A 21,970-nucleotide genomic window follows, 5' to 3' on the forward strand; every position below is an offset into this window, starting at 1 on the left:
GGCCTGGACGCCATCCCTTTTGCTCAAGGCTAAGGCTTTGCCATTTTGAGCCACAGGGACACTTCTGGGTTTCATGTGGTTAATTGGAGATAGAGTCTTACAGTGACTTTTCAGCCTGGGTTGGCTTTGAACTGCAATCCTTAGATCTCAGCCTCCTGAGAAGCTAGGATTACAAGTGTGAGCAACCATGCCCGGCTCTACTATATTTTTTTTTTAACTTATTATTATGTGGAGAGGTTACATTTACATGAGTCAGGTAATAAGTGCATTTCCTTTTGTACAGTGTCATCTGATTCCTTATTCTTTCTTTTCTTTTTCTTTTTTCCTTTTTTTTCTTTTTCCTTTTGTCCATTGTGGGGCTTGAACTCAGGGCCTGGGTGCTGTTCCTGAGTCTCTTTGTGCTCAAGGCTAGTGCTGTATCACCTGAGCCACACTGCCACTTCAGCTTTTTGAGTGGTTAATTGGAGATAGAGTCTCACAGGAATTTTTCTGCTAGGGCAGAAAATGGAGCCTAACTCCATAGATTGTGTGTGTGTGTGTGTGTGTGTGTGTGTGTGTGTGTGTGTGTGTGTGTGTGTGTGTGTTTGTGTGTGTCTGTGTCTGTGTCTGTCTGTCTGTCTGTCTGTCTGTGTGTGTCTGTGTCTGTCTGTCTGTCTGTCTGTCTGTCTTTTTGGTGGGTTGTAGGGCTTGAGCTGGGGCTTGGGCACTGTCCCTGAGTTCTTAACTCCAAGGGGAGAGATCTACCACTTGAGCTACAACCCCACTTCCAGTTTTTGAGTGATTAATTAGAGATTAGTCTCATGGAGACTTTTCAGCTTAGGTTGGCTTTGAACCATACCTCAGATCTCAGCCTCCTTAATAGCTAGGATTACAGGTGTGAGCCACTGGTGCCCAGTTTTGTATTTGTTTTTTGTTTTTTTGTTTTTTTTGGTCCTGTTCTGGGGCCTGAACTCTGGGCCTGTGCGCTGTCCCTCAGCTCTTCAGCTCAAGGCTAGTGCTCTATCACTTGAGCCACAGCGCCACTTCCGGCTTTTTTCTTTTTGCTTATGTGGTGCTGGGGAATCGAACCCAGGGCCTCATGCATGCAAGGCAAGCACTCTACCGCTGAGTCACCTTCCCAGCTCCTTTGTATTTGTTTTTAAAAACACAATAGAGCTGGGCGTCTGTAATCCTAGCTACTCAGGAGGCTGAGATCTGGGGATCACGGTTCAAAGCCAGCCTGAGCAGGAAAGACTGTGAGACTTATCTTTTAACCACAACAAAACAGAAAGTGACAGTGTGACTCAAGTGATAGAGCTCTTGCCTTGAGCTGAAGAGCTCAGGGACAGTGCCCAGGCTCCAAGTTCAAGCCCTATGACCGACAAAAAAAAAAAAGGCAAATACCTGTGGCTGAGAATGTGGCTCAGTGGTAGAGTGCTCGCCTAGCATGCATGAGGCCCTGGGTTCAATTCCTCAGTACCACATAAACAGAAAAGGCCAGAAATGGTGCTGTGATAAGAGTGCTAGCTTTGAGCAAAAGAAGCTCTAGGAGAGTGCCCAGAAGAAACTTCTGAGTTTAAGCCTCAGGATTGACCAAAAGAAAAAAAAAAGAAGCTCAGAGACAGTGTCCAGACCCTGAGTTCAAGCCCCCAGGACTGGCAAACTGGCAACAAACAAACAAAAAACACTTCTATAATCCCAGTACTTGGAATGCTGAGGCAAGCTTGAGCTTCATAGTAAAACCATATGTCAAATAAAAAAGCCGGGGCTGGGAAGGTGGCTCAGTGGTAGAGCTCTTGCCTTGCATGCCTGAAGCCCTGGGTTCGATTCCTCAGCACCACATAAGCAAAAAGAAAAAAGCCAGAAGTGGTAGTGTGGCTCAAGTGGTAGAGCGCTAGCCTTGAGCTGAAGAGCTGAGGGACAGACAGCGCCCAGGCCCAGAGTTTAAGCCCCATGACTGACAAAATAAATAAACAGAAAATAAAAAGCAAAGTGCCCATGGCTCACACCTGTAATCCTAATTTCTCAAGAGGTTGAGATCTGAGGATCACAGTTCAAAGCCAACTTGAGCTGATCTGTGAGACTCTTGGTTTCAATTAACCACCAGAAAACCAGAAGTGGAGCTGTGGTTCAAGTGGCAGAGTGTTAGTCTTGAGCAAAAGGAGTTAAGGGACAGCACCAAGTTAAGGGACCAGGGGTTGGGGAGAGGACAGAATACAAAGGCAAATAGATATGCCTAGCATATGTGTAGCTCTGAGTTTGATTCCCAGCAACTAGTACACACAGTCTGTTTCTAGTCAAGCATATGATACAAGAAAGGGAAAGGCTTGCTGATTGGCTGAAGGCATCCAGTACTAAGGAGGATTGAGCCCAGAGTTTCATGAATTCCAAGCATACACTCTATATCACTGAGTTATATCTTTGTTCTCCCCTCCTTCCTTTTTTGGTAGTACTAAGGTTTGAACTCAGGGCCTCATACTTGGAAAGCTTGAGTGTCACCTCCAGACTTGCTTTTTGTTGGTTATTTTGGAGATGGAATCTAGCAAACTTAATCTGTACTGGTGTGACCCCACAAGTATCCAGCTCCAAGATTTTTTCTTTTCTTTTTTTTTTTTTTTAAGATATGTAAAAATGTTTTTTGGAGCCAAGCACCAGTCAGTGACTCACACCTGTAATTTACCTACTCAGAAGGCTGAGTATCATGGTTTGAAGCCAGGCAGGAGAGTGTGTAAGACTCTTTTATCTCTAGTTAACCACTAGAAAACCAAAGTGACACTGTGGCTCAGTTGTAGAGCTCTAGACTTGGGTGAACAAGCTCAAGGACAGGGTTCAGGCCCTGAGCTCAAACCCTATGGCTGACAAAAAAAAGTATTTTGGAGAGAGTTCCTAGTAAGTGTTAAATACATCTCTAGCTAAGTGCTTAGCAGTTGTGGTTAATGTTTAACACAGTTGAAAGAACAATCCTCAGTGGGTTTTAATACTAATAAACATGTTTGACCTTTTGATAATAAACAAGGCTCCTGTAGTAGACAAAGCCTGGCTTTTATGAACATATTGACAAAAGTAGGCTACTGCTGAATCTTACAGTCTGCAAGATTGCTTTGTAAGAATTCTGTATTGTTAGGAATATAACACTACCAAGGTTGAGTTGAAAAATAGGCACACAAGGGTGTACATGCAAGCTGTTTTGTAGTTTCTCTTGCTAACTTCTGAGTGTCTGCTTTATGGCCAGACATGCTCTCTTGTGGTGCTGTGGTGCTTTAGTAAGATCATGCAGCTCAGCCAAAGAAATTTAATCTTCTAAATAGATCATTTCCAATCTCATGCAAAACCCGTGCTTGTACGCTTTGCTTTCAGTAAGTTCTTTTTAAGTTATAACAGCTACATTCTCCAAGTGTTCTTTGGGGTTGGTCTGTTGTAATTATCCTTTTATAATGCCAGATTTTAGTAGGGTCTAAATAATTCTCCCTTCACGGAGAGGTGAATAGGATGAAAATGTTGTAACCTTCAGGTTCCAGAGGACCTGAGTGGTTATTAACTTATCTAGGTACCAGAGCTTGTAGTTCTGGCAACCTGATAAATTCCATGTCTGAAACTCTCAGCAGATGGTCTTTTGTTTAATTGATGACATAGAGAAAAATTTGATATTCCTTCGATCAATAGAAATACACCTGCACTTTGTTATTAAAAAATGATCTTGTTATAATTTGTTAAAATGACTAATTTTTATAATTAATATACATGAAAGGAATTTGCAACCTGCTTTGAAAACTGCAAAGTAAATAACATATAAGGGTAGGGATTTATGAGTATTGCCTTTTTTTTTTCCTTTCCTGTCATGGGGCTTGAACTCTGGGCCTGGGTGCTGTCCCTGACCTCTCCAACTCAAGGCCAGTGCTCTACCACTTGAACCACAGCACCACTTCTGGTTTTGTGGTGGTTAATTAGAGATAAAGAGTCTCACAGACTTTCCTGCCAGGGCTGGCTTTGAACCGAGATCCTCATATCTCAGCCTTCTGAATAGTTAGGATTACAGGCGTGAGCCACCGGTGCCTGGCTTTGAGTATTTATTGCCTTTGTTGGAAGGTTTTTGTATTTGTTGTTAATACAAATGCTGAGTCAAAATCAAACATTTCTCCTTTTCCTCTGCAGTTCTAGGTCTCGTTCCAGATCATACTCTCCAGCTCATAACAGAGAAAGGAATCACCCCAGAGTGTATCAGAATCGAGATTTTCGAGGTCATAATAGAGGCTACAGGAGGCCCTATTACTTTCGTGGGCGCAACCGAGGCTTTTATCCATGGGGCCAGTATAACCGTGGAGGCTATGGCAACTACCGCTCCAATTGGCAGAACTACCGGCAAGCTTACAGTCCTCGTCGGGGCCGCTCCCGTTCCCGGTCCCCAAAGAGAAGGTCTCCTTCACCAAGGTCCAGGAGCCATTCTAGGAACTCTGATAAGTCTTCTTCAGATAGGTCAAGGCGCTCCTCATCCTCTCGTTCTTCCTCTAATCACAGCCGAGTTGAATCTTCTAAGCGCAAGTCAACAAAGGAGAAAAAATCCTCTTCCAAGGATAGCCGGCCATCCCAGGCTGCTGGAGATAACCAGGGAGATGAGGCCAAAGAGCAGGCATTCTCTGGAGGTACCTCTCAAGATACAAAAGCATCTGAGAGCTCGAAGCAGTGGCCAGATGCTACCACTTACAGCACTGGTTCTGCATCAAGGGCTTCAGCAGTTTCTGATCTGAGTCCCCGGGAGCGAAGTCCAGCTCTCAAAAGCCCCCTCCAGTCTGTGGTGGTGAGACGGCGGTCACCTCGTCCTAGCCCCGTGCCAAAACCTAGTCCTCCACTTTCCAGCACATCCCAGATGGGCTCAACTCTGTCAAGCAGTGCTGGGTATCAGTCTGGAGCACACCAAGGTCAGTTCGAGCATGGCTCTGGCTCTTTGAGTCCATCCAAAAAGAGCCCTGTTGGTAAGAGTCCACCGGCCACTGGCTCCACATATGGCTCGTCTCAGAAAGAGGAGAGTGCTGCTTCAGGAGGAGCAGCCTATAACAAGAGGCAAGTATCTCCCCTTTTCCCACTGTTATATTTCACTAGCTGGCAGGTTAGTTGTAATGTAATCTCAGTTAGTGTTCTGCTTAATGGTAATAAAGCAATCCTCATTTCCATAGCTTTTCATTAGCAGTCATTAAACGCATCACCCAAGGAAACCTTTAGCTTAACTCTAGCTTTCCTACCTTCCTGAATTTGTATTGCAGCATAAAAGTTTCTTTAGACTACTCTGCAATGATGTTTTCACATTTAAAATTTGCCTTGGATTCTACCAATGTAAGCCAGAGAATAGTAAGAGATTTGTGGGTCAGCTACCAAAAAATATATGGTCTTTGCCAACATGAATGGCCATTGGAGCTGTTAGACCTCTAGGACCCACCGTCTGCTGTTTGATCTGCATCGGCCCATCATGGTGAAGAGCTGCACTTATACATTGCTTGAGGATACTGGGCACAATGGGAAAGCCTAACGATTAGTCCAGGAAGGCCTTGTTTTAAAACCACAAGGTGGGTGTGTGTCCCAGTAAAAGCCAACCAGGCTGCAAGTTAGGAGAGGACGTGGCATTACTTCCATCTTTCTACTCTGGGGGATACGGTGAGTTGGAATATGAATATTTCTTTGGTTGGATGGATTGGGATGGCAGAGAGAGGGCACAGAGAAGCTACAGTGTAACCCACATTGCAGTTAGGAGGCACTTTACCAGCATATTCTCTAAAGCCACGCAGATCTCTGCCCTATTAATGTGACTGACACAATTTAGCTTTCCCTGTTAATTGTACAGATACATTTAGAATCCATTGCCTTTAGTAAGTCTTTTAAGGTTTAAGCTTTGTTTTTTGCCAGGACTGTAATTTTCATTAGAAGGTGAGCCTAAACTCTGCTTTTTTCATAAGGAATACAATGCTTTTTTTTTTTTTTTGCCACTGCTACACCCTCCTCCATTAACAAGTATTTTGTTTTTATTTGTGTTCACAGTATATTTTATATTTAGATCTTCTAGGTGACTTGAAGCAAAATTGAAGTCTCTTTTTGAGACTTAATATTTCCAAATGTGAGTTGTATAAAAACAATACAGTCCAAGGTTGAAAATTCTATGTTAACTTTGCTGAAAGCAAATTTTAAGTGACTGAGTGAAAGTTGGGGCTAAGACCCTAGTTTTTTACCCCCCTAGACCATACTATAGGTAAGTAGACGTTTGTTTTTCAGTATCCTAAAAATAACTTTCGTTAGTCTTTTTGGTTGGTTTTAATAAAACAGCTTCATGAACTCTTAAATGCTAAGTTCATACATCTGAAAGACTATTTTTCAGAAATCATTAGAAAGTAACCATGTAGAAAGCTCTTTGGTAATAATGGAATGTACAAAGGCGCATTTTCTCTGAGTCAAAAACCAGAGAGCAGAAAGGTGCTGTCATACAGTTGCTCAAGAATTTTCCTTTGTGTCTCCCTTGTGTCTTTATAACTAGATACCTAGAAGAGCAGAAGACAGAAAATGGGAAAGATAAGGAGCTGAAACAAACAAATACTGATAAAGAGAAAATGAAAGAGAAAGGGGGCTTCTCAGATGTTGATGCAAAAATGAAATCTGATCCATTTGCTCCCAAGACTGATACCGAGAAGCCCTTCCGAGGCAGTCAGTCACCTAAAAGGTATAAGATCCGAGATGACTTTGAGAAGAAAATGGCTGATTTCCATAAGGAGGAGATGGATGATCAAGATAAGGACAAAAGTAAGGGAAGGAAGGAATCTGAGTTTGATGATGAGCCCAAATTTATGTCTAAAGTCATAGCCGGTTCAAGCAAAAACGACGAAGAGAAGTCAGGCAAATGGGAGGGCCTTGTATATTCGGGGAAAGAAAAGCAGAGGAAAGCTGAGGAGCTGGAGGAGGAGCCTTTCACAGAGAGATCCAAAAAGGAGGAGCGAGGAGGGTCCAAGAGATCTGACAGTGGGCACAGGGGGTTTGTGCCTGAGAAGAATTTCCGTGTGACCGCATATAAGGCGGTTCAGGAAAAAAGCTCATCGCCTCCCCCGAGGAAGACTTCTGAGAGCCGTGACAAGTTGGGAGCCAAAGGAGACTTTTCCTCAGGGAAGTCTTCCTTCTCCATTACTCGAGAGGCACAGGTCAATGTCCGGATGGACTCTTTCGATGAGGACCTTGCACGGTAAGAAGTGCCCCCTTGTTGACCCTTAGAATTCTGGGGGCCTAAATGAAGTTTGAAGCCAGCCTAGGGCAGAAAAGTTCTTGAGATACTTACCTCCAGCTAACCAGCCAAAAGCCAGAACTGGAAGTGTAGTGTGCCAGCCTTGAGCAAAGAAGCCAAGCAAGAGTGAGGCACCCAGTTCAAGCCCTATTAGTAACATGAGTATGCATATGCACACACACACACATATGTCTTGTTGGTTGTGGGGGCTGCACTGGGCCTGGGTGCTGTCTCTGAGCTCTTCAGCTCAAGGCTAGAACCCTACCACTTGAGCCACAGCGCCATTTCTGGCTTTTTTTCTGCTTATGTGGTGCTGAGGAATTGAACCCAGGACCTCAGGCATGCAAGGCAAGCACTCTACCACTGAGCCACCTTTCCAGCCCCATTGACCTCTTTTTTTTTTTAAAGCGGTACTAGGAATTGAATTTAGGGCCTTGTTGCTTGCTAGGCTGGTGATCTTACCACTTGATCCATGCCTCTAGTCCTTTTTTCAGTTATTTCAAGGCAAGGTTTTGCTTTATGCCTGGGCCAGTGTGAGTTGCAGTTCTACTTGTGCTTCCTTGTATTGATGGGGATGTCAAGGTGTGTGTCACTATATTATCTATTGGTTGAATCTTGTGAACTTGCATGCCCAAGCTGATCTCAAACTATGATCTCCAAATATTGCCTTTCACAGAGCTAGCTAAAATTATAGTCTAGAGCCACTGTGCCTGGCCTTCTATACATCTTGTATTTTTTGGTGCATTCTTATATTTTTCAGACCCAGTGGTTTATTGGCTCAGGAACGCAAACTTTGTCGGGATCTAGTCCATAGCAACAAAAAGGAACAGGAATTTCGTTCCATTTTCCAGCACATACAGTCAGCTCAATCTCAACGTAGCCCCTCAGAATTGTTTGCCCAGCATATAGTGACCATTGTTCATCATGTTAAAGGTGAGTCCCAACTCTTTTTTTTTTTGTCGGTAGTGGGGCTTGAACTCGAGGCCTGGCCGCTGTCCCTGAGCTCTTCAACTCAAGGCTAGCGCTCTACCACTTGAGCCACAGCACTACTTCTGGCCTTTTCTGTTTATGTAGTGCTGAGGAATCCAACCCAGGGCCTCATGCATGCAAGGCAAGCACTCTATCACTGAGCCACCTTCCCAGCCCTCAGACTCCTATTTTTACAGTTAGCTTTCCTCTGTTAAAAACAGGATGACTGGTGTAAATGAAGTAGCCTTTTAGGGCCCTGTATCTATCTTATCTAAAGAGCCTTTCCCAGTATGTCCTTTTCTAGCAGTCTCTTGCATACATTTTGGTACAGATTTCTTTCCCAAATTGCTCTACCATCTCTGGTCAAGTGGAGGTGGGCAGGTTGGAGAGTGTCCAAGAGAAGTGAAATAGGTATTGGGAGTTGGGTTGGGCTAGTTAACAGGTTCTGCCTAGAATTTAATTCTCTCCTGGAGGTAGTCCTGTACTTCAAGAAAAATAAGAACCTGGTTTCTTTGTCTTTGTAACATGTGTTTCTTTGAATCTGAACAGAGCATCACTTTGGGTCCTCTGGAATGACATTGCATGAACGCTTTACTAAATACTTAAAGAGAGGAACTGAACAGGAGGCAGCTAAAAATAAGAAAAGCCCAGAGATACACAGGTGAGGATCTCAGTCTTTATACTGAAGGTTGTGGTAAAAGACTTCTCATTTGATAGTAAATTTTGTTTTGTTGAATTCTGCTGCCAGTGCAGTTTTAGTCCATGGTTTAGGTTGATACCCTCAGAGTTGAATAATCATGGGGATTCATATTTGAAAGTGGAAGAGACATGTTTTTGAGGGCTACAGTCTGTATTAGAATGAAGGAAGACAACTTTTTAAAGATAGACTCATAAATTATTGGGAGTGGCACATAGTAACCTGAAATTACTGTGAGCTTTCTCTGTGGGGGGAAAGGGGAGAATAAATTCCAGTTTCTCTATGCAAATCCACATATTTTATATGTTCTTTGGGAAGACTTTGCTTGAGGGCTGAAGAAAGAAGCTTGTAGGTTTATCTCATAGGGCTTAAAAACTAGGCCTCTTCAGGGCTGGGAAGGTAGCTCAGTGGTAGAGTGCTTGCCTTGCATCCATGAGGCCCTGGGTTCGATTCCTCAGTACCACATAAACAGAAAAAGCTGGAAGTGGAGCTATGACTCTAGTGGTAGAGTGCTAGCCTTGAGCTGAAAAGCCAAGGGACAGTGCACAGGCCAGAGTTCAGGCCCCACAACCAACAACAACAACAAAAAAAAAACTAGGCCTCTTCAAAGAATATCCCATTTGAGGCTCTGAATTTAATCCCCAATTTCAGTATGTGTGTGTGTGTGTGTGTCTGTCTGTCTTTCACACACACTGGTTATGGGAGTCTGTTCAACACATAGAGATGATTTTAGAAGCAAAGTCTTACGTGTAATTCCTTGGCATTCAACTCAGTGAAGAGTATAACCACCATAGATTCAAGATCTTTGGGATGTGTGCCATTTTAGGCAGTTGTTTCTCACCTGTGCCCAGTCATACAGGAGAATAACTAGCCCATTTGCTCAGATTCTCAAGATGAAAACTGCTTTTGGAGGTTAGCATTAAATAGCTACAGATGTGAATATACATACAAATTATAGATGAGCCTGTTTTCCCTGACTAGTGCTATTGGGAAGTGTTGGTCTAGTGCTAACTTATACTTGAGTTTGGTTGAGAACTTGGGGTTTTATTTTTGTGTGTATCCCTCCCTATGTGAGAGTATAAGTACATAGTTAAGAGCCTGGAGTGTAGTTCAGTGGTGGAGCATGTGTGAGACTCTGGGTTCAGTCCCAGCACCAAAAAGGAATATCCCTCCTACATTGGTAGATGACAAAGCATAATAAAAAGGGATATTTGTGAATCCATTTGGGAACTAGAATATTACCGGTTACTGTTACTCATATCATGGAATAAAAACACAATAAAAATATTTTTGTTTCTAATTTTAGGAGGATAGACATTTCCCCCAGTACATTCAGAAAACATGGTTTGGCTCATGACGAAATGAAAAGTCCCCGGGAACCTGGCTACAAGGTGAACTGTTGATTTGCTCAGTATTTCCGACAAAATGAGTGTGTTGGGCATGAACTTGACAGAAATGTGTTTGTTTAAATTACTCTCTACTTAAGTTTGTGTTTTTCTTTTAAGGATGGGCATAATTCTAAAAATGAACTACAAAGGGTTAATTTTTATTAAATGTATCAACAACCTTTGTGAAGTGGTTAGAATATGGTAAATGACCCCAGAGTCTATTGAGGTGAGCTTGAGAAAAAAAAGAGAGGCGTTTTGGAACAAGTGCCCATGATGAGAGAAGAAACTTTTTGTGATATTTTTCTGCTTGTAAGTATTATCAAATCAACTGTCTACATGCACTATTTCCAACCATGATTTCAGAAAGACATGCATGTCAAGGAGAGTGAAATATTCATATCTAATTTAGTAGAGTTTATAATAGTTGATCCAGTTTTTTTTCTAACATTGTACCATATCTATCACCTGTCAGTTATTGTTACTTTTAAAGCAAAGCATTACTTTGATAGCCCAGCTACATTTACAATGATGTACCATAACACTGTTATTAAAGGTAACAACTTGTGTGCAGTCTTTTACTGTGAAATAACTAGGTGGAGGTTTTTGTTTTTTAAATCTTAATATTTATCAAGCTTCATTCACTTACACAGCTGAGATTAAAATATTTAGCTACTGAAAGAATACTGATTTTTAGGTTTTCCAAATAAATTTATCGTACTGGTTGAATGTGTCAAGGCACTTGTGCACTTTCTGTTCTCTTCCACCCCTCCCCTCCCCGCCCCTCTCCCTGTCTCTCCAAGCAGTAGTAAAACATCAGAAGAAATGCCATCCTCCATGTCTCAAAAGCCACCTCATGCCAGGTGCTCATCCCTGTAATCATAGATACTCAGGAGGTTGAGTTCTGAGGATCACGGTTCAAAGCCAGATCAGGCAGGAAAATCTGTGAGACAGAAGTGGCTCTGTGGCTCAAGTGGTAGGATACTTTGTCTTGACCTAAAGAGCTCAGGGACACAGCGTTTGGGCCCAGAGTTCAAGCCCTATGACCAATCAAAAAATAAATAAAAGCCATCACCTCCTTAGAGGTGCTCTGACTGCCCTGGGGAGCAGTGGCTACCATTGTCTTTTTTTAATCTTTAGAGGATACAGGGGCCCTGTCCCCTTCAGAAAAAAAAAAACAATAAAATAACAAGCCTATTGTCACTCTTGTTAATTAAAATTCATTTTTTTCATAAAAAATTTAATAGTTCATGTAAGTAATAGTGAGTTTATCCCTCTTTTTTTTGGGGGGGGGGGACAGTCCTGGGGCTTGAACTCAGGGCCTGGGTGCTGTCCCTGAGCCTCTTTGTGCTCAAGCCTAGTGCTCTACCACTTGATCCACAGCACCACTTCTGGCTTTTTTACTAGTTTTTTGGAGATAAGAGTAGCTAGGATTACAGGTGTGAGCCACCGGCATCTGGCTCTGAGCAAGTGTATCCTTTCTTTTGCTTCCATGAAACAAATTGTGTTATATATGATGTCCCTCAAACTGCCTTGGCTCTTTACTTCACTGGATTTTTGAGAATTGTTGAGAGACATTGCCAAGAGGAACTTGGTGTGTTGTGTGCTGCTGTTGCTGTTGCTACCACTGCTGTAGCAGTCACATATCTACAGCACAGTCTGGTGGTTAAACTTTGTAGAAAGTTAGCAAAAAGGTTTTTTGCTTTTTTGCTTTTTCTTAAGCATTTACATGGTATAGCTGTTTTATGAATTCTCAATTACAGTATTCAGTCTCTTCCTTATTAAAATTTTCAATGTAACACAGCATTTTGGGAGCATGTTTTAAGACTCCTAATGTCTCTTTGTTCTTAGTACTCAAAAGAATTCCAGGAGAATAAGCCATGGGTGGCTGCTACAATATAGGTAGGAGGAGGAGACCATTTCTCCTCTTCAAGTAATCATTAAGCTTAAGCCAGTCTTAATCACCTTCCAGAGCTGATTTTGGCCATTTCATTTTGCAGACTAGCTAGAATTATTACTGGGCCATAGAGCAGATAAAGTGAGATCCATATCTATAGTAAGAAAACTACCATCCTGATCCTTCTGAAGAATTAGCTTGGGTAATAGGCATCATATTCCCAGTGCTTCCTCTGTACTCTTCCATTATTGTAGAAACTGCATTTGAGGGTGGTTGAGTTAGTAGCCCTGAATCCCAAAAACCTTAATTTTGACATCTCTTGGCAGGCTGAGGGAAAATACAAAGATGATCCTGTTGATCTCCGCCTTGATATTGAACGTCGTAAAAAACATAAGGAGAGAGATCTAAAACGAGGTAAATCAAGGGAATCAGTGGACTCAAGAGATTCCAGCCACTCAAGGGAAAGATCAACTGAGAAAACAGAAAAAACTCATAAAGGATCAAAAAAGCAGAAGTATGTGAAACTCCTTTCTGTTACTCCAGTTCAACTCCTGAGTAAAATCTCTTGTCTGCTCCTTTTAAACTGTTTACACACCAGATCTTTTAATCAGAGGACTTAGGGATTATGAATTGCAGCAACTTTCATCTTTCATATCATGTAATCTTCAAGGAGATCTCTAGCATCAAAACAACTTTGGTATCTAATTATGATCCTTGTCCAGTGAAAAAACTATAATGTTAATGTCTCAGTCTGCCTACAGGGATTGTGAGGAATTCATTTGGCAATTGTTTTTACATGACCTTTCTCATTGCATCTTTTCATGGGTTGTTCCCATGTTAGAAATGGCTCAGAGTCATCAAGTGAAAAAAAAAAAAAATACTGGTCAAAGAATTTGGGTAGAGCTAGGTAGGATGATTGTTTATTTTAAATGTCTTTCAAACTAGTTTCATAGACCATTTCAAGAGAGTTGTTCCAAATCTCTCTTAAACAAAGATGGTATTGTTGAAAGTTGTATGTAGAACTGTCTATGCCACAGTGCTAACATTTCTATTTAGACTACTGCCCCCCTCCCCACACACACCATTTTTTTCCCCATGGTGCTAGAGATTGGTCCCAGGGCCTTGCATATGCTAGGCAAGTGTACTACCAGTTGAGAGACACTCCCTAGCTCTCTATTTACATTTTTTAATTTTTCAGTCTCTTGATCTGGCAAGGTTTTTTGGGTTCTGGTTTTAGAGCTGATCCTTGGGCTTGAACTTAGGACCAGGTATTATCCTTGATGTTTTTTTGGTCATGGGTGTTAAACCCAGGGACTGGGCAACTGTTCCTAAGCTTTTTTGCTCAAGGCTAGCTCTCTACTACTTGAGCCACAGCTCCACTTTCATTTTTTAGGTGGTTAATTGGAGAGACGAATCTCAAGGACTTTCTGCCTGGACTGGTGGTGGTGGTGTCGTCGGTCTGTCTGTCTCTCTGTCTGTGTCATGGGGCCTTAACTCTGGGCTTGGGCACTATCCATGAGCTCTTCAGCTCAAGGCTAGTGTTCTACCACTTGAGCCACAGTGCTACTTCTGGCTTTTTCTATTTATGTGGTGCTGAGGAATCGAACCCAGGGCCTCATACATGCAAAGCAAGCACTCTACCACTGAGCCACCTTCCCAGCCTCAGCTGGTTTTGTAAAACACAGTCCTCAGATCTCACCCTCCTGAGCAGCTGGAATTACAGGCATGAGCCACTGGTGTCTGGCTTTCCCTAATCTTTTTTTTTTGGTTGGTCGTGGGGCCTTAATGCTGGGCTGGGGTGCTGTCCCTGAACTCTTCAGCTCAAGGCGAGCACTCTACCACTTGAGCTATAGCACCACTTCAAGCTTTTTCTGCTTATGTGGTGCTGAGGAATCGAACCCAGGGCCTCATTACATGCAAGGCAAGCACTCTACCACTGAGTCACCTTCCCTTGTTTTGTTTTTTTTTTTCTGGTCCTGGGGCTTAAACTCAGGGCCTGGGTTCTGTCTCTGATGAGCCTCTTTGTGTTCAAAGCTAGCACTCTACCACTTGAGCCACCGTGCCATTTCCGGCTTTTTTGAGTAGTTTATTGGACATGAGAGTCTCACAGGGATTTTTCTGCCCGGGCTGGCTTTGAACCATGATCCTCAGATCTCAGCCTCCTGAGTAGCTAAGATTAAAAGCAAGAGCTACTGGCACCTGGCTTCTCTAATCGTTTTTGTTGTTTTTTTTTTTTTTTTGCTTATGGCTAGTACTCTACCACTTGAGCCTCAGTGTGCTTATGCACACCATACCCGCCTAGTAAGTACTAACCTTTTTATGTTTTTGATCATTTCAGCTGGTTTGTCTAAGATAACATAGAATAAATATCAGCTGACATCAAAATTTGAGTCTTGGCTGGGTACTGGTGGCTCATACCTGTAATCCGAGCTGGGAAACTGAGCTCTGAGGATCGTGGTTTGGAGGCATTCTGGGTAGGAAAATCCATGAGCCCCATCTCTAGTTAAGCACTAAAAACACTGGAAGTGGAGCTATGGCTCAAGTGGTTGACTGCTAGCCTTGAGCAAAAAATTTTGCTCAGTGACTGTGCCCACAACCTGAGTTGATTCAGGACTACCTAGGTGCTGGTGGCTAATGCCTATAATCCTAGCTACTCAGGAAACTGAGATCTGAGGATCACAGTTCAAAGCCAGACTGGGCAGGGGGAAGTCTGTGAGACTTATCTCCAATAAACCACTCAGAAAACCAGAAGTGGTGCTGTGGCTCAAGTGGTAGAGCTGAGGGACAGCGTTCAGGCCCCACAACTGACCCCCACTCCCCCCCCCCCCCCAAAAGAAAAGATGCAGGACCAGCACCAAAAAACCCCACAAGACTTGGATCTTTGGTTCTATTTTGTCTTGCATTCCTGAGTTACTTGTGTGTTAGCATCTCTAGCAGCTAAAAGAACTGATAGTTCTGAGCAGGAAGTGGAAATAGTAGTAGTAATCCTCAGCATTGCTATTGTTAGAAAGGGAGTAGAGCTCCTAAACATTTCAAGAGTTGGGACTAGATAACTAGTTCTGATTCCTCTCCGTGGTATACATGTCCAACTGACTTACTGGGTGATCTTGTACTAGTCTTTTATGTCATAGCATTAGTGACTTGTGGATAAGGGGAGATGATAGCTATATCCTTGCTTCTACTGTGGTATTCTACAGTTCATAGAAACTTTTTTTTTTTTCTTCTGGTAGTGGAATTTGAGCTCAAAGCTCAGCTGGTACTGTACTGCTTGAGCCATGCCTCTAGCCCAGCTTTTTAAAGTATTTTTATTGTGTGTGTGCCAATCCTAGAGTTTGAACTTAGGACCTGAGCTTTAAAATGCTTAAGGCTAATGCTCTTACCATTTGATCCACAGCTCTACTTCTGGCTTTTGTTGGTTAATTGGAGATCAGAGTTTCACAGACATTGTGCCCAGGCTGGCCTTGAACTGTGATCGTCAGATTTCAACCTCCTAAATAGCTAGAATTACAGAAACTGAATAGTGTTTTATATAACTAATAAGAGTCAGAATTGGGGCTCATATTTGAGGCCTTTTGAATCTTGAATTTTTCCTTTATGTGAATACATGTAGAAGACTGGAGGAGAGTAGGCAAAGTATTTTATGTAGTGGAGAACTAAAGGAAAGGAGGATGTTAGGTTACTGATACTTGACTGACATCTCCTATAAGGCCCTCCTTTTTCCTAAGAGCTTGGTCCTTCTGCCACTTTACAGACACATTTAATAACCTCCCCATTTACACCTGGGTTGGCACCAGCCTCTAGTACATAGACAATGACTCAACATATTAAGCCAATTTTTCCTAGTCTGTAATTTCCCCCAGATGAAGCAAGGGAATGGCTCCAGGAAGTGTTCTGCGCATGACAGCACAACCTGTTGGAGCACAGTAGAAAGTGGTGTAATAGACATTTCATTTCTAGCACCACCATCAGGCAGGTAGTTAATTCCTATTAGTGGGTAGGGGTAAGCGGGTTGGATTGGAATGGTATTTTAAACTGTTACCTTTCATCTTTTCTTTTTTTTTTTTTGGGAGGGGGGGGGGGTCCGGTCATGGGGCCTGAACTCTGGGCCTGGGCGCTATCTGATAGCCTCAGCTCTTCAGCTCAAGGCTAGCGCTCTACCACTTGAGCCACAGCACCACTTCCGGTTTTTTTTCTTTTTGCTTATGTGGTGCTAAGGAATCGAACCCAGGGCCTCATGCATGCAAGACAAGCGCTCTACCACTGAGCCACCTTCCCAGCCCTACCTTTAATTTTTTCATCACAGACTCTTCCTGGTTTCTTTGTGATTCTCATCCATGAGGCTCTTTGGATGGAGAGGCTTTATTGATTTCCTACCTCTCTTCATAGGAAGCACCGGAGAGCACGAGACCGGTCCAGGTCATCATCGTCCTCTTCCCAGTCTTCTCACTCTTACAAAGCAGAAGAGTACCCTGAGGAGGCAGAGGACAGAGAGGAGAGCACCACAGGCTTTGACAAATCAAGACTGGGGACCAAAGACTTCATGGGTCCAAGTGAAAGAGGAGGCAGCAGAGCTCGGGGAAACTTTGTAAGGCCCATCCCCCTACCCTTTCTCTGTGTTCTTGGCTCCCACTAATTTGGAGTATGTTTCATCAGGATATCAGTTTTGTTCCCTCTGATTAAGCAGTCTAGTCCATAGACCCAGATTCTTTGGTTTTTCTAGTCACATTCTCTGGCCTTCCAGTATTATGTTAGAAAGCATTGAAAGGCTTCCTCATTCAGAATTTTCTCAACTCTGAATCCATGGCCTTTGGGCCATGTGTACACTCTGAGCCGTGGACTTGAACAGGAAGGCCTGACTGAAAGATTAATTGTCCATCCTATGCCTGGAAAGCCTTTCCCCAGAATGCAAGTTTTCTTTTTTTTTCTTTTTTTTTTTTTTGGTCAGTCATGGGGCTTGAATTCTCAACAGGCCTGAGCACTGTCCCTGAGCAATTCATCTTGAGGCGAGCGCTCTACCACTTGAGCCTTGTGCCACTTCCAGTGTTCTCGTGGTTAATTGGAGATAGGAGTCTCACAGGCTTTCCTGCCCAGGCTGGCTTTGAACCGTAATTCTCAGCTGTCAGCCTCCTGAGTAGTTAGGATTATAGGTGTGAGCCGCCAACCTCCAGCTTGCAAGGAGTTTTTCTACTAACAGGAACTTTGGTTCCTTTTCTCCCACAGCAATTTCGAGCCAGAGGAAGAGGCTGGGGCAGAGGCAACTACTCTGGTAACAACAACAACAATAGCAACAATGACTTTCAAAAGAGAAGCCGAGAAGAGGAATGGGATCCAGAGTACACACCCAAAAGCAAGAAGTATTACTTGGTAGGTATCTGGGCCTAATTGGGAAGGTGTAGAGAGCCCTTGGCACATGTAGTAGATGATTCCAATGTCTTAATTGGTCTGTCCAGCCCTGTGATTAAATTCATGTGTAGGTATATTGCACTGGAAATGTATACTTGCTTCATAGTAGCACTGTTTTCTAGAGAGGTAAGTAATTCTTGGCTCTAATAGGGTTTATCATCTAAGACATTTATGGATTCTGGATAAGCCTAGTCTTGTTTTACTGCTCATGTCTAGTATCATTCAGAAGTGCAGGATTGACAGGAAACCATCTCCAGATCTCTTTTTTTTTTGGTCGGTCATGGGGCTTGAACTCTGGGTCTGGGCACACTGTCCCTCAGCTCTTCAGCTCAAGGTGAGCGCTCTACCACTTGAACCACAGCAGCACTTCTGGTTTTCTGAGTGGTTTATTGGAGATAAGAGTCTCACAGAGTTTCCTACCTGGGCTGCCTTTGAACTGCAATCTTCATATCTCAGCTTCCTGAATAGCTAGTATTACAGGTGTGAGCCACCAACACCTCTGGAATAGAATGTTACTAAAATTTCTATCATTTAAACTTTCATACTTATGATCTCTCATGTTGTGGCATTTGTAAAATGAGTTATCTGGTCAGGAAGTGAGATTTCTTGGCCTTCCTGTGTTAGAGCAGGCCCAGAATCAAGCAGGTGTGATTGAGTATTGGACCAAGGTAAAGCTGAGTCTCCATCTCTTACCAAATGACTGACATGAGTCTATATTGTCAGTTCCACAGTTTGGGAACAGGTTTCTTGAGTGGATGGCTGCATCCCTACTCTCCCTTTTCTAGGGCTATTGGAAGCTGCTTGGAGGCTTCTATAAGGGTGTCTGTCAGTCTGTCTGTCTGTCTGTCTGTAATGGGGCTTGAACTCTGGGCATGGGAGCTTTCCTTGCCCTCTTCAGCTCAAGGTGAGTGCTCTACTGCTTGAGCCACAGCACTACTTGCAGTTTTCTAGTAGTTTATTGGAGGTAAGAGTCTCACAGACTTTCCTGCCTGGGCTGGCTTTGAACTATGATCCTTAGATTTCAGCCTCTTGAGTAGCTAGGATTACAGGCGTGAGCCACTGGCACTTGTATTCATCTCTAGGGAAGTATTTCTGGCTGGAGCTAGGTTAGGTGCTGGAGTTGATAGTGGAGGTCAGACCTTGTTGTGGAAGGAAAGATTAAAGCCCTTTCCTTACCTCTTATTTGCCACTTTAAGGCATCTTGCTTGTCTGGTCCCTTCATTGTGGTATACAAAAGCCTTGGTCAAAAGAAGATGGCACTCAGCCTAAGGCCCTAGCTTGTGTGAAGTCAAGCGTCTGTCTTAATATGTCACACTGCTTCCTGTGTTTTGGATGGGTACATAGGGAGGAAAAGATAGTTGGGTACATTTTGGTGGCTATAGAGAAAAGATCTATAACACTGATGGCAATTTTCTTCCCCCTCAGCATGATGACCGAGAAGGTGAAGGCAGTGACAAGTGGGTGAGCCGGGGCCGGGGCAGAGGAGCCTTCCCTCGGGGCCGAGGTCGGTTCATGTTCCGGAAATCCAGTACCAGTCCCAAATGGGCCCATGACAAATTCAGCGGAGAGGAAGGGGAGATTGAAGATGACGAGAGTGGTACAGAGAACCGAGAAGAAAAGGATAGTCTACAGCCCACAACTGAGTAGGGGCCACACTTGATGGGAGCCCTTGCCCAGGGGTGAGAGGCGCTGGTAGAGGCTGACAAGGAGCATAAATAAAGAAGCCTTGGAGATTCTGAAAAATCTACCCCCCCACCAGCCCCACAGAAGCCTTCCACAGCAGAAAGCTTCCCTGCGCCCCATCCCACTGAATAGAGAAGACCTGCCTGCTACAGAGCGAGGGCTCAGGCCTGGGTTTGATCAGAACACCACCCATCAGGCTCTAGCTGTGTTTCTTGTTTCTTGTTAGTGTGTGGTGGGGGCTGGGATAGGGAGGGAAGAGCGATGCAGATGCTTGGATTTGGTTTGTTACTTATAGAAACCAACAGTTTTGTTCTTAATTTCATTTGGAGCGGATACTTATTTGATTTTTTTTTTCCCCAATCTCTTTCTTGTCCTGATTTTAAAAGCCCTTTTACCCTCCCTTTTTTCTTTCTTTCTTTTTAGAGATATGTAGTATTAGCAGAAAGATTTAATTTGGGCAACTGATTCTTGAGAAAAGCATGTGAATAAACATTGAAGTGTTCACCTCAGTTTGGGACCAAACTGCTTGTATCTTTGTAAAAATCAGTTTTGTATGTCAAGGAGGAGTTTAAGGCCTTTCTGACCACCGTGTGTTCCCCTTTCTGTGCAGCCTTGTATCACATGGAGTTGCTCCTGACCACTCCCCATGCATCCCTGCTCCTGTATTTTCTGATTTCTGGGCTGGGCTTCCCATTCTCTACCAGCAGCTCCAGTATCCCAAACTTTCTAGTCTTGCTGATCCTCAGCACCAGGGGTGGAAACTGGAGGGCAGTTTCTGGTCTCTTTTCTAAGAAACTTCTGACTTCTATTATCTTTACAAATATAAGATGAGAAAATAATTTTTTCAATATTTTTTATTAATCTTTTTATAAAATGAAAAGAAACTCCTATGATGAGTTAAGGAAGGTGGTTATGGCTGGGTGGTTTGTAGGGTTGTGTGGTTTTTGTTTTTTTTTTTTTCCTTTTTAACCTTAAGCTTTAAATTGAAACATTCTCAACTGTTTGGGGGGGGGGGGGGACATCCTCTTAAAATGGGTCCTTGTGCTTGCCTTCTGGGGAGGCTGTCCTGAGCAGGTGAATCATATGGCATTTGCTATATATGGACTGCATCCTCCTACTCCCCCCAACCTTTGCTCTTGGGTTGTGCTACTTTCCCCTTACTTTGCTACCTTTCTATAGTTAAGTTGGTTTTACTTGAATGATTCATATTTAGGGGAAAAAGGAAAACACCTTTAAGATTTGTTTCAACTCCTCCTGCAAATAAAAATAATAAATGAAGTGGCAGATCTTAACTGGGCTGTTCATTGTTCCGAGTGTGTGAATGTGTCTATGCTGTTGGGGTGGCAGGTACTCCCACAGCAGTTTCAGGATACCTTAAGGTCAAGAACTTGGAGATGGTGCCTGCTGAACTGCCACTAGGCTGGCCCTCTTGTGGCCTGCATTCAGCTGATCCCTGGGAGGAATTTGAGCCAAACATACCTTCTGTCCCCAGTAGCTTTGCTGCAGCTTGCGCCTTGGATGCCCTGTGAAGCAGACTTTTTTTTAAATTGCTGAACAAGGACTTTGGCTGCTTGTGTGGTTTGTCAGGGGTCAAGGGGCTATGGTTAGCTGTCTGGGCCTTAAGTCGTTTACCTAGCAGTTAGCTTGAATCTGAGCTTAGCCCAACTGGGGCTGGCAGGTAGGTGGGTCCTAACCTTCAGACTCCTGCTAGCGCTGGGCTTGACTATAAACTCAAAGTTCATTCTTCCTGCCTCCTCCACACACAGCCCCATCTGCACCTAGCCAAGGCTGCAGAGCAAGAATGGGGACCAGAGTAGACCGTACTAAAAGCCGCTTGTTGCCTGTTGTGGGGTGGGGCACCCTGGTATGTACCACTCCCCGCCTTCCCCTGCAGCCAAAGGCTTGCAAGCCAGAAGTTGGCATCTACCTGGCATCCAGGTAGATGATAGGAGCCTCCTGGCCTTGGCCGGGAGAAGGAAAGGCCACTAAACTAGAAGTTACGTAGGCGGGGAAGAGCTAGTGTGGGAGCTGAGACCCTGCTGTCATCCAGTTGGGACTGAACCTGTTGAGCCAGGCCGCCCCCTCGGCACCGGGAACCTGACCTATGGCTGGTGTCTCCGCCTCCTGGGCTCTACCGTATTACAGTACGTCCCACCCTAACCCGGTCCAGTCCGGGGCCACCAGCTTGACGGGCCTGGCTCGGGAGGACACCTCGGAAGCCATGGGTATGTGTGGAGGGTTTGACTGGTAACGCGCAATGGCGTGGAGCGATAAAACCACCCCACCCGGCCCTCCCGCCGACCTCTACGCGGAGTGGAGTCGGGTTGGTCTGGGCCGCGCCCGCCAAGGCTGGTCCCGTCTGGGCCTTTCTGAGCCGCGCCCTCACCGGGCCCTCCGCCCGCAGAGGTCCTGGTCCTGGCCGGATACCGCGCGCAGAAGGAGGGCGAGCTGAGCCTGGAGCCCGGGGACGTGATCCGGCAGGTGCGCGAGGGGCCCGCCCGGGGCTGGCTGCGCGGAGAGCTGGGCGGCCATTGTGGCCTCTTCCCCAAGCGCCTGGTTCAGGTGAGGCCCGGCCCGGAACGCCTTGCGGGGCACCTCTCCGCGCGCCGCCCAAAGGCTGAGCCCCCTTCCTGTGCGCTCATTCCAGGAGATCCCAGAGGCCCTGCGAGGCCCCGGGGAGGCGCGAAAACCGCGCTGCCCGCGCC

The 21,970-nt window shown here is 44.4% G+C and overlaps 1 protein-coding gene across 1 annotated transcript in view; it reads left to right on the forward strand.

Moving 5' to 3' along the window:
- The window catches only part of Thrap3 (thyroid hormone receptor associated protein 3), a 45,422-nt gene extending 24,865 nt beyond the window's left edge, over window positions 1-20,557 (forward strand). Inside the window, exons 4-12 of the mRNA XM_042677023.1 lie at window positions 4,132-5,037; window positions 6,497-7,192; window positions 7,992-8,164; window positions 8,750-8,861; window positions 10,204-10,288; window positions 12,506-12,693; window positions 16,566-16,764; window positions 17,400-17,543; window positions 19,008-20,557. Coding sequence (XP_042532957.1) covers window positions 4,132-5,037; window positions 6,497-7,192; window positions 7,992-8,164; window positions 8,750-8,861; window positions 10,204-10,288; window positions 12,506-12,693; window positions 16,566-16,764; window positions 17,400-17,543; window positions 19,008-19,229 — 2,725 coding nt within the window. The 3' untranslated portion in view covers window positions 19,230-20,557. The remainder of the gene's footprint in view (window positions 1-4,131; window positions 5,038-6,496; window positions 7,193-7,991; window positions 8,165-8,749; window positions 8,862-10,203; window positions 10,289-12,505; window positions 12,694-16,565; window positions 16,765-17,399; window positions 17,544-19,007) is intronic.
- Window positions 20,558-21,970: the final 1,413 nt, after the last annotated feature.

Source organism: Dipodomys spectabilis, unplaced genomic scaffold, assembly GCF_019054845.1.
Source record: "Dipodomys spectabilis isolate Male_0828 unplaced genomic scaffold, ASM1905484v1 ptg000002l, whole genome shotgun sequence".
Taxonomy (NCBI): Eukaryota; Metazoa; Chordata; class Mammalia; order Rodentia; family Heteromyidae; genus Dipodomys; species Dipodomys spectabilis.